This window comes from Cebidichthys violaceus, unplaced genomic scaffold (genome assembly GCF_023349555.1).
Source record: "Cebidichthys violaceus isolate CVI_PGR_0920_01 unplaced genomic scaffold, fCebVio1.0.p SCAF_10, whole genome shotgun sequence".
Lineage (NCBI taxonomy): Eukaryota > Metazoa > Chordata > Actinopteri > Perciformes > Stichaeidae > Cebidichthys > Cebidichthys violaceus.
Genome location: NW_027176263.1, coordinates 10,021,282 through 10,033,423, shown reverse-complemented (window position 1 = coordinate 10,033,423; position 12,142 = coordinate 10,021,282). Strand labels below are relative to the sequence as shown.

General features: G+C 41.6%; 1 protein-coding gene across 3 annotated transcripts in view; it reads left to right on the top strand.

Annotated features, from left to right (window-relative positions):
* macrod2 (mono-ADP ribosylhydrolase 2) overlaps positions 1-12,142 on the top strand; it is a 383,002-nt gene that overhangs the window by 253,666 nt on the left and 117,194 nt on the right. For all 3 annotated transcript variants that reach the window (XM_068724930.1, XM_068724931.1, XM_068724929.1), the window contains exon 6: positions 7,394-7,515. In XM_068724930.1, the coding sequence (XP_068581031.1) occupies positions 7,394-7,515 (122 nt within the window). The remainder of the gene's footprint in view (positions 1-7,393; positions 7,516-12,142) is intronic.

Sequence of the window (12,142 nt, the reverse complement as noted above, 5' to 3'; positions counted from 1 at the left end):
GTCTGCAAATAGCGACCCCCCCCCCCCCTTCTCTCAGACTGGAGCTTCAGCGAGCGTTAGGGGATCACTCTGCACTCTCTGTCACCATGACAACACCAGTTCTGTGTCCGAGTGGGTGTACACACTTCATTTAGTAATCCTCAGCGACCGACATGGGAACAGCTGTGTGCGTGCTGAGAGGTCCAGGCTAGCAATCACGCCAAAAGACACTTAATTACTAAAATGTGGTCACTCTGGTGGGTATTATGGAATTAGAATTCGAGTGGCAGTGGCTGGCATCTACTGTAAACAGAACGTGCATTTTTATTGGGAAGTTTGACCTGAACTGGCACAGTGGCACTGGCTGTGGTTTGCCTTTTACAGTGAGCTGTACGTTCACTGAGGTATGCTGGAGATGACGAATACAAATGCACTCATCCCATTAATGTTGAAATCTATTACTTCTAAGCCACCTAAGAACCATCAGGGAGTTGTGTTAACCTGCCTTAAGTGCCAAGACGTCAACTCTGTCACCCACACAACGCCCTGACTCACACTCTCTCTCACACACACACACACTGTACACATACACACTCTTTAAGGCTAAGAACCAGCCTTCTCCCCCAATCTTACAGTTTAATTGTAATGTGCAACTCCCAACTTAAGCAGTTCTCTTAGTTTCTATCTTTTAACATTTGAGCACAAATGTTAAACCTTACTCAATCATGTCCCTGGTTAAAAGATAAGTTACGTGGTTTAGTAGAAGAACATGTTACCAACCATGTCCTACCCTTTCTCTCTCTGACTAATAAGACTAAATTGTATTGTTAAGTTGCTCAGTATGTGAACTGGGAGCAGAATTGCTCTTTAAATCCATCCCATCGTTGTAGGCCCTGTGTTTGCGCAGGTGGATCCTCACCTGCCAAATCTCTTAACACCCAGTGTACCGCTCTGCCACACTGACAGTGAGTTACATGTACAGATGAAGGCATGGGAAACGCTGTAGAGCCCTTTTAAGCAAGATGCAATCTCTCTCGCTCTCGTTTTTTTCATGGGCCGTTGAAGAGCTTTGAAGAGATAGCTTCATGACAGACAAAAGATAGACGTGTCCTCTCAGTTCACAATGACTGGCACTTATTTGCTGTCATGTTTAGATGTGTGGAAGCAGTCATTAATGAAAACCAGCATGTATAGAACAGTTTAAGGATTGATGCTTTATTTTGACTGGTTGGATCTGCTAAACAATGTTTAACAAGAGTATGAAATAAACTGTAGTATATGGGATTATCACAATAATCATGATGAGAATAATAATATATTAGTAGATATGTTCAACTCTCATCTTCATGTAGACAACAGTTAAAATAAATGCACTGTACCAAGTACCACTTCTACAATTAATTCTGCAGTATTGATATTAACACCAACCAATTTATAATTCCCAATGAAAATAAATTGATTCGTAAAGGGAATTATTATTTGTACTTTGAATGTAAGGTGCCATGAAAAAAAGCATCACAATAGACTAATAGAGCTTGCTTATCAAACCCAGTGCCATGAGTGGATTGACGTGACAGAGGTTCGGGCGAAGTTCATCAAATGGCTACTTGAGGCTGTCTTCAGAAGCGAATCAATCCCCACAGACACCCATATTATTTTAGAGCAGAAATAAATCAGCCTGGTACAGAAAAATGGTTCTGATCTAGCTAATATCCCTGTTCATGACAACAGCTGGCCACAAAGCTATGGGTGACGTCACAGAGACTACATCCATATGTTATACGGTCTATGCTGGCCTCCTGTCATTTTAACCCACAGAGAGATGTATAGCTATAGATTTCTTCCCTGTGTGCTTCATCGTTGAATTGCCCTTTCAATGACACTCCTTCTTCTGCACTGCTGTGTCTTGTTTCCCTTTTTGTTTTGTTTACGTTATCTGGGGGGGGAACAACAACAAAAGAAATCCAATATATTAATGGCACACACACGAGTGATTCCAGCGAGTGCTGTGTTACTTTATCGATCTTCTCTCTTCAATTTGCTCTGATGCATTACACTGTAAAGTCTGTCTAAATCAAGTCTTACAACACGAGACGGCTGGCAGTTGTTGCTCATCACCGAGCGGCCTCTCCTGGATTTAAGAAACCCCAGCTGCCATTCACTTTCCTCAGGAAGAATTTTCATAACAGAGCCTGCATTCTTTGAGATGGTGCTTTTACCCATATTATTATGCAAATCATTTTGTTCTCAATTAAGAAACTCTATATTCTGACAGTACATTTATATTACTTCAGCATTTCCATTGTGCTGATCCGCCCTCAACAGTGAGAGTTAGATGGTCTCTGAGCGACTGTACCTCTTGACTTTTAGATGATCTGACTGATTTTCAGCATCAGTCATAGAAATTTGCAGAGACACTTAATTCTACTTGCAAGGCCAACGGTCCACTCTCCATACAAAATAGTGGCTGCCGTTAAATTCAATTTTGGCTGAATTTCTTAATGGACTCAAAGTCATTATGTGCTTTGTTGATTCCTAAGTGTTGAGGATAATTGCCATGGGCAGCACGAAAGTGGTCTGATTATTGTCTGCTGGCTCTTGTGAATCATGAGAGATATAAATGAGGGCCCCATATCCACATATCTCTTTGGTACTAACAGTTGTTGGCAAGAATGGGACCATTCAGGAGCAGTCACACTACAGTAAACGTGTTCAAGCCTTTCGTAGTTGTTATTATGAGGAATGTTAAAGCAGCCTCAAAGTCAGTGCAGGCAAGTAAAAATGAAAGATTGATTAGGCTCTGAAGTGCTGGTCCCTCTCTGAAATAGCACCGCACTCCTCTTCTAAATGAAGTCAGGGTATTTCAAAAGATTTTATAGTTGCTAAGAAAGTGGCGTCTTTGAAGTGAGCATGTCCCTTTGGTGGTTATTCAGCAGAAGAATATTTTAGTAGGCTTGTCTAAGATGTTCACACACACGCTTCAAAGAGTTGGTGTGGTAAAGGGTCATTTTGTGTCCTGTCCGTCCCGAGCAGGCTAGGCTTACCATGTATTTATTTTGTATTCATCTGCTCCTTATATAAGCCTTTTACTATAAAGAATGTGCGGATATGGAGTTCCCATTTGATATGTATATTTTCCTACATAATGCAGCTGCACGGTAACCAGTAAAGCATATGCAATTTAGAGGAATATGTCAAGATACAGTATGTCAGTCATCTGAAGAGGTCTGCATAAAAAAGAAGTATATTCCGCGTCACAGTTCTTTTTCCTGTAGTGTCCTTCAGTATTTTCTAAATCAGTGTCAGTCTGCAGCTGGTTTGAACAGGTATTTTACATCTCCTGCACAGAAAATAGTCACTGATCACTCAAATGTATCGGGCTGCATACAAGCTAATGAAAAGCTTTTTTTATAAGTCCTAGTAAAATTGATAAATACAGGAAATGTCATGTTAAAACTGTGCAGTGATGTGAAATGTCACTGTTTAACAGCGCTGCTTTCTAGCTTCTCTGCTGTAGTGGGCTTTGGAGAACAACACTGTAACCTCCTGAATTTAAGTTATTTGTGGTTTTAATAAAGATAATGTTCAGTCTGATTTGAAAAGCACATTTGGTCTTGCATTTGCACTTCTGTAGTTATTATTGCACTCTGCACCTGATGGGTAAACATTTAAGAGTGATTTCCCCCTCATACTTGCTCCATTAATCTCCAGGAAACCCTGCTGTTACAGAAACAGAGGACCAAAGGACAAGATAAGTCACACACTGAGGGTGCTGAGAGTATTCAGACAAAGGCATTCTAAATCCTCCTCCGTATAATTGTATCCTATAATGCATATTTGCTGTGATTTCTTAACAACACAATAGACATGATGGCACTAAACAAAAAAGATAAAGACAACAATTGGCTGCAGCTTCCTACATGTTTCCCCATTTCAGTGCTTTTTTTATTGACGCTCAAGAATTGATGGGAGAAATGTGTGCTAATCATGGCACATTAGAAGTCTAGAACTGACAGGCATAATGCATGCACTGTGGCACATTTGCTCCATTTAGAATGGAAACGACTGAGCAACAGTTTCACAGACCCCACTGCATCCCTGTTAGGACAGTTTGTAGTCGGTAGCAAACCTGCCCATGCTGATAGAAACAGAGGATGCACCTTCAGACATATGCAGAGGAAAATAAATGGTTCCTGTTTCACTCGTGTGTGTGTGTGTGTGTGTGTGTGTGTGTGTGTGTGTGTGTGTGTGTTGTAGAATGCACAAAACAATATAAAGTGATAGAGTATCAACACAGCACAATAGACAATATCAGTTGATGTGAGTATCGTTATGGTATTCAACTTGGTCCTTACACCGAAACACATAATTATCCTTTGACTCTTATAAGCAGAAAAAACCCTACAGGGTTGTTTTTGTGTTGTTGTTGTTTGCACAGCCTATGGGCTCATGGGGAAAGAAAGCACGGTTTGAATGGCAATCATCAGTCTTTGCTGGTTCAATTGTGTTACTGACCTTGTAGCCCCAGGCAAGAGACCACAATGAACAAATCCAGTGGAGATATTGGGTGGAAAAAAATGTCTAAAAAAACCCCATTGCTGGGAATGGAAGCTCATTAACTACTGGTGGAATTGGCAGGCCGAGGGTCTTGAAGGTGTGTGAAGCGGGGATTTTGTTGTGTGATAAAGAAGTGTTCCGTTGAATTCCTTAATGACTTAGTTTATATGCTCAGACCGAACCATGCAAACCTGTTCTTCTGGTCTGTTTCTTAACATGTTCATTTTGAAATGATTGGCTTTTTATTTCCCTGTCTCAGGCATATTTACTGATTTATTCTTTACAAGTGAGTCCATCTCTGTCTTTTAACAGGTCAGGGTTGCAGAGTATGACGTTTGATGTGAAGATCTGAAAATGTCTGAAATGAATTTGCCTTCAACATACTAAACTGAAGCATCCCGTTAATGTGTCTCACCAGGACATGTCTATTGATGTTTCTCTGCACCCATTATCATCCCCACATTCAAGTCTAGCTCCCTGAAGTGCAGGAGGGCTGCTCGTAATCTCTTCAACCCTGCTAAGATAGAGATTTATGTGCCTTGTGTACGAAGGTCGCACAGAGATAATGGTATACATGTGTCGGTATGTGATTCTGAGCAACGCAGAAACACTGATACAGCCAAATGTCTCTGTCAGCTAATGGATGCAAATCATGATAAAAGCTGAGGGTTCTACCAGGAGAAAAGGAGAAAAGATGATAAAGACCCATGTTGGATGGATTATCTGTCAAAGCATTTCCAACTCTCATTGCAAAGAGCATGTCTGTATGATTTATGTATTGAATAACATCGCGGCTGAGTCTTCAAACACATTGGAAAATTAAAGTGTTTTTACATGCACCTTCAGGCAAGAGTATCTTAAAGGTTAAATTGCCAACAGCTAATGCACTACACTGACATGCCCCTATTAATTCATATTACTTATTAAATGATTGAATGAATTGTAGTCATGTGTCCATGCAGAAGACTGGACTATTTACAATACAAGCTCACAAGTCAATTATGATTCAGGAAAGTCCTTCCAATTTACAGCAGATTAAAGGCCAGTAGAACCTTATAGCAAATTATCAATGGATTGTGTTTGATTTAGAGAATGACTCTGCCTTTTCCTTTTAATAAAATAAAAAAATCTAGTTCCTCCAAGACCAAGACTGAAGAGGTCATTTAGTTCACAGAGATACTGAAGCATCTGTCAGAGTGTTTTGGAGCTCTGCAGTAACTAACTGTCCTACCTGTAATATACCTCCTTACTACACAGTGAAATGTATCTTTGACCTTACAGAAACACAGCTGTATAAATATGTATTTGATGCGGAAGTGTTGAGGACACGAGTGGAGACGTCAGTACTGGTGAGATAAGAACTGTTTAAATTTTCATGAGTTCACCAGTAGTCTGGTTTTTGGCGCTTGCCCACACTCTAATTGGCATGTTGCCATTCTTGTAGTGAAGAACTCCATGAATTATGCACGAAAAACAACTTACCACGTGTCCCATTATAACCACATTGTGCTGTGCAATTTTCGGCCTGCTACTCTGGAAAAAGTGAATCCCTCAGACAGCTCCATTCTCATTACAGCCCAACCTCAGCTTAGCTGGGGATCACCTTGTTTCCTACTTCTCTAAAACACAAAGTCTCACCTCTTAAGAAACACCAGTGAAAGCCACTTGATTATAGTGGCTCCCCGTGTATTTTATCATCCTGACCTATTAAGCAACCAGACATACAACTGAGAACTAAATTTAATCTGTACATGATTTATGATCAAGTAGAGTAGTAATATTGCTTACATTTATTCAGAGGGAAAGTGAGGCTAAGTGTTTAATATTATGAGTAAACGGTGAGGTTTGGTGTAAGGAAACACAAGGGGCCGCTGTGTTTTCCTCTCATGCCCTCACCTGAACCATGTCTGATTACTCAGTATTCATACTTTGAACAGGGTTTAATATTTTAGTGGACTGAAATGAAGACTTGATACGTAAAATTTCAGATGTCTGAGTCATAGTTGATCTATATTTAATGGGCCATGAATTGAGATTCACCAGCCAATACTGCTGAATAAAGTAAAAGACTGATACTGTACACTCTAAAACTGCTTTTGAACAAGCAGAAAAACATCCATGAATCATGGCCTTGTGAATTATGGTTTACGACGGCATGGTATTGCATCCAAACCTTGATGACCTTTTTGAGAAGTTCTCAGCTTTATAGCACTTTTTATACAGTTGGGTTTCATGAAATTGCGTTCTACCTAGCAGTCTGCATGCGTAAATGCAACACCTGTGATGAACCTTTCTGGAATGCTCCGTGGAGTTACTTCTCTGTTTATTGCTGTTGACCTGTCCTGCCCAACTCTGAGAAGGCCAAGGGTAGTCAGGCAGAATGCTGAAGATTATGTTTCTGTCAAGTCACTGCTTCAATTCTCCTATTTTCCTGTCATCACTCCTGTGATTCAATTAAGAGTCTGCATTCCTCAGTCTGGCCAGGCCAGACAAGCAGAGCAGTGATTTACAGGTAAAGACATTACTGTGTGAAGGGAAAGAGAGTACAGGGAGAGATATGAATATTTGAGGAGATGGCATAAAAGAATCTTGTAATTGATTTTCTATCTAAGCTGCCGTTTCATTTACTGAATAAATGCATTCAGTTCAGGCTGTGGGTTGTTCGTGCCGACCCCGTTGTCTCATTGAAGACAAACTTAATCGTATTTTGTGATGATGTTGATGATGATTTTGCAGATTCTAAAAGCATTGTACTTCCTCACACTACACAGTACTACTAGAAATGCCACCAACCATGCAACCTTGCAACATGCAGGCTGTGCTGAAATTGGCTTTTTGTGTCGTCCCCTTCTGACAGATGTGATCCACACCGTGGGCCCGGTGGCCAGAGGTCATGTGGGCCCTACCGAGACCAATGACCTCACCTCCTGCTACCAGAACTCCCTCAGGCTGATGAAGGAGCATGACTTGAGCACTGTGGTGAGTACAGTACGCTAACACGCTTCCACTCATCTGAGGAGAAATGTGTCTCTGTTCTGTGCAGCTTGAAACAAGTAAATTATGTGCCTCTGTGTTCTTGTTTGACAGAGAATAAGCCTTCAGTGGGAAAAGCTGTGTTTGAAAATTTTAGGAAATTTGGAAAAGGTACAAGAACAAAAGGATTTAGCATCTTTCATTTCAGATACAGTTCTGAAAAGCCTTAATCTTCTTTATTTAAACAAAAGCAACAGAGAACACAACAAAATGGTAGTGTTTCATGTTTGTCAAATGAAGGCTTTCATGCCGACTACTTTGGCTTGTGATTAAATGAAAGGCAGGCCTTTGCTTCCATCACTCCACATTGCCACTGCACACAACTACACAGTTTTTCCTTTATCGTTGTTTGAGAAGCTAGAAAGCTGTGACCTTTCTTAAATTCTCTAATGGTCTTGACGCAGATTTTTTGATTTGCTATCTTTTAGTTCCAACAAATGAAATGTTTTGCACCCGAGAGTTATTTCAGATGTTTTGATTCTTGTGTATGACTGTGCCACCTCTGAAAGATGCATGTGCTGCTTTAAAACACCGGAAAAGCACAAGGTTTACTGAATGTGGCTGATTCATAAGGGCTTTAGATGAGATAATGCCCACACAATCCACAGCAGAGTGATCATTCACACACTACACAGGATTCCTGGCTGCTCAGGACCGTATGTTCCAGTCTGGTCCATGTGATGTATGGATTTGCCCTGCTCACATACGGTAAACAAATCAGTAGTACACCATTTTCTGCACCAGCCTACAGCCCCACAGCCTCATCAGAGGCCAATCAATAGAAGTGCTCACCAACAGAGAGAGGAAGATGAGTGCCAGTTTCCTTAAAGATGATTGTGACAAAATTCCTGCTCTGTTGATGACCTACCAGTATGAGTGTGACAGACTCTTCTAGGTAGCAATTAAATGGATTGTGACTGAAGTTGTTGTGGTCAGTGTTTTTGAAGTTTTATTAAAATGCCTGCTGAACAGCCACATCCACCAAGATATGATGAGCCATAAGCATGACATTAGATTACAATGTCATTTAAACAATAGAATCATTTAGTCGAGTGGGCTGGAGGCTTCGAGGGCAGAGGCGAGGCCTACTCTGCAGCTCCGGGCCCTTCAGGCCTCGGTGCAGCAACACAACACCAGCTTGTCTGCCTTCATCCACAAATGTTCCAATCCTCACTTTGTGTCTGGCACATTCCAAAAGATGTATTTAGTTTAAGCCTATCTCTTGATTTATTTATCCAATTATCCACATATTTATAGGAAACAGAGTTTCTGTTTTTACTGGGAGCAGCCTGGACCCTGTCTAATGTATTTATACAGCTGCTCTCTGTTGAGCAAGCCTTCAATGAAAACAGTGGTGTTGCGTGATTGACTGGCCTTGGAGGATGAGTCTCGTCCTTACATTATCTCAGCCACAGTCCATCTTGTCTGTCCTTGCTGCAAGGACAACAGAAAGTCTTTTCACCAAAAGCAAAAAGGTCTGGATGAGGCCTTGATCTATTCTTTTCTTGATATGCAAAACGTATTTGAACAGAGGCTGTAAAGGTTCTTCAGTCCTAATTGTTGTTAACAGACAGTCTTGCGGTCTCTTGGCGCAGACCACAATGAGTCCAAGTTTTTGGTTAGCTGATCAGCACTAAGCCCATTTTGACTCATCTGAAAGATGAGTCAAAACTGTGAGTTTTGCTGTGTGAGAGAAATAAGAGATCCCACCGAAGGCGGGCACCCGGCCAAGTGGGTCTACAAAGTGGGCAAAAGAGGGGGGCTACATTTGGGAATCCTAGACGGCTGGCTCCCTAATGGGGATTCCAGGGCATTACAAAGGAATAGGAGTCAAAACAAAGCCTAACACAAAATAAACTTGAGCATGAAAGATTAAAAAGGAGCAGAGCTTGGTAGTTAATCCCTGTTTCTTAGAGCTCAAAGCCACCCTTTAGGCTACGAAACAGTAGGGCTATCACAGCCAGCCGTCTCATCAAACTCTTCTTGTGACTGTAGCATGTCAAGACAGAGACATCACTGGGAATACCAGAGAATTCTGGGCTGAAAATGCATTTCCTTTACCTAAGGGCAGCTCAGTGTGTATGACTGAACATTTACTAGTATCCCCAGAAGTCAGAAATGAGATAGAAGAGCTTTTCCTGTCCCTCTGTGATCAGTGTGGCACTGATTTAAGGCTCTACTGGGACGGAACTGGGGAAGATGGAAAATGTGACTTTAAGACAACAAGGCAATTCCTGTCCGAGTATAGGGGTTGTGTCTGAGTTTTTGTGTTGTGTTCTTGCCATTACATAAAATAAAACTAATTTGAAAATAATAGCATTAATGAATATCCTTAAGTCCATAAAGTCTTCCCTGTGGGACAGCTCAGACAGTGGATGTGAGGGCAGTGAAATTAGACCCGTTTCATTATTTCACTTTTGAGAGATAATTGGCAAGATGTATAAGTTATGTTAGTGCCAAGTCATTTTTTTTTGTATAACACTGAAGATTCAGCATTAAGTGTTGCATTAAAAATCTCAAATCTAAATTGTAGTTGCTTTTTTTAAAATATATATATATATATATATATATATATATATATATATATATATATATATATATAAGGCTTAAAACTCGTACTCATTGATTCTTTGCCAGGCCGATATTGGCTGAAATGTGAAGGCAGATGTGCACATTTTGTTTGTGTCTACTCTTTGACCACAGGGCACGCCGTAAGTACAGGATGCGGCTCTCAGCCTGACGGAGGAATGGCCTTCAGATGAAAAATGAGCAAAGAAACCTGCCGTTTAACCCTCACACTGACGTTGAGAGCTATCTGGAACAGTCCAGGCTTTCAAACCCGCACTCTGTCTTTCTCTCTGAATAGATATCCGATGGCTGGATGGCCTATTGAGTTCTGTTTTCCAAATGATTTGGCTGCGATGCATGCTGGAAAGTGATAGTGTGTATTTGTGCCCATGTGCATGCATCCACTAAGGCTTTTACGTGCATCTTCCAGGGGCATCTAAATGTGCCTGTGCAGTGGCAATGTTCTTTTATTTCTTCCCTGCCTAGAGGACTCTTATGCTTCAGTGCTTTTTTTTTTTTGCTTTTTTGCTGCGGCTGAAAGAGCAGCAGGCTGTCACAGCTCCCTGGGCTCTGACTGACCACAGCCAGGATGCAAGCGTGGTCGGATGGGCTCTGCAACATCACACAGGGGAGCCGTGGGAGCGCTGCAGCCTGTGAGCACAGTTGCAGCTCTGGGCTGATGAGCAGCGCGTTGTCAAACAGCCCCCTCCTCTGCTCAATGCCTGTTACACTACAGAATGTTGTTCGCTTCCAAAGGAGGCTCAGGTGAGGAGCCAAAGAGGAAGCAAAGAAAGAAATATGGATTTTTGTTAGATTCATTCTAGACATGAATTGTGATAATAACACTCCCACGCTGGTTGAAGCAGTGAAGATGCTCTAGCAGGCTATCAATATTTGCTGGAGCCAGGACATATTAAATAGGTCTCATCATGGTTTCTCTGATATACAGAGCATGACAATATTTTGCTCCATTTGGAAACAGCTGATATTGTTGGGGAAACTCGCCACTCAGCAGTACCAAACTATTCTACGGAAGGACAAGGAAAAAAGATTATTTGTAATTTATTTTTGTGTGCAGATGCAATGCAGTGTGTATGATATGCAGATGTTTAACCTCTGACTGACACTGACTGCAAATCTCATCGCCTTCTACTGAAACTGAAAGAATCATTTCTTGCAGTCAAGATTAGGCTTTTATTATCTGGTGAAAGACAAAGTATTCACGTCTGCGTATGTGCATTTTAACGATGCACTCATGGGTATGTGTGTACTGTATCCGTGTACAGTCAGATCCTGGAGGGGCCTCCTTCCCCAAAGAGCTGGAAAGCCATACAGCCATACATGGAACTGAGGAGACGGTTAATGCAGGTCCCCTGTCTTGGTTAGTCATGGAAGGCTGCTCAGATTCTTCCCTGGAAGCAAGCGTAGCATCTGTCAGGCAGAAACAGACAGACTGTGTGAAGGGGGACACCACCATCTGGAAGCCATTCAGCCTTGAACTCTGTTTTGTTTTAGAGAACGTATTAAACACCCCTTAGACTGTGACCTTTAGAATGAAAGAATAACCATGTTTACCCAAAACATCATTATTGTTTCATTTAATTTAGCCTTCCTTTTGAGGCTTTGGGGAGTGTTCTGTTAAGACAAAATAACAAGGATTTCAGTCCTGAGGGTTTGGTGGCATAAAGATACAGCAAGCATTTTTGTTGTTGACTAACGATCTTGCTGCCAACTGAGCCTCCTTTTTGTTCATCATTTGACCATGACACGCCATAATTTGATGCTTTTTGAGACCCTCTGTCATTTAGCTTTTTCTTGCAGTGTGCAGTGGGCTGGCAGCTGACAGCGTGGACAGTGACAGGGTTGCAGACTGCATTTAGTGGCCTCCTCTCTGACTCCCAGGCGGCCCCTGGAAGTGTTTTACAGTCATAACACGCTGGCTTCGAGGAGATCCAGCAGGGAAGCCACAAATTGCCCGTTGAGAAAAATGCTAAAAGCCAAGTGG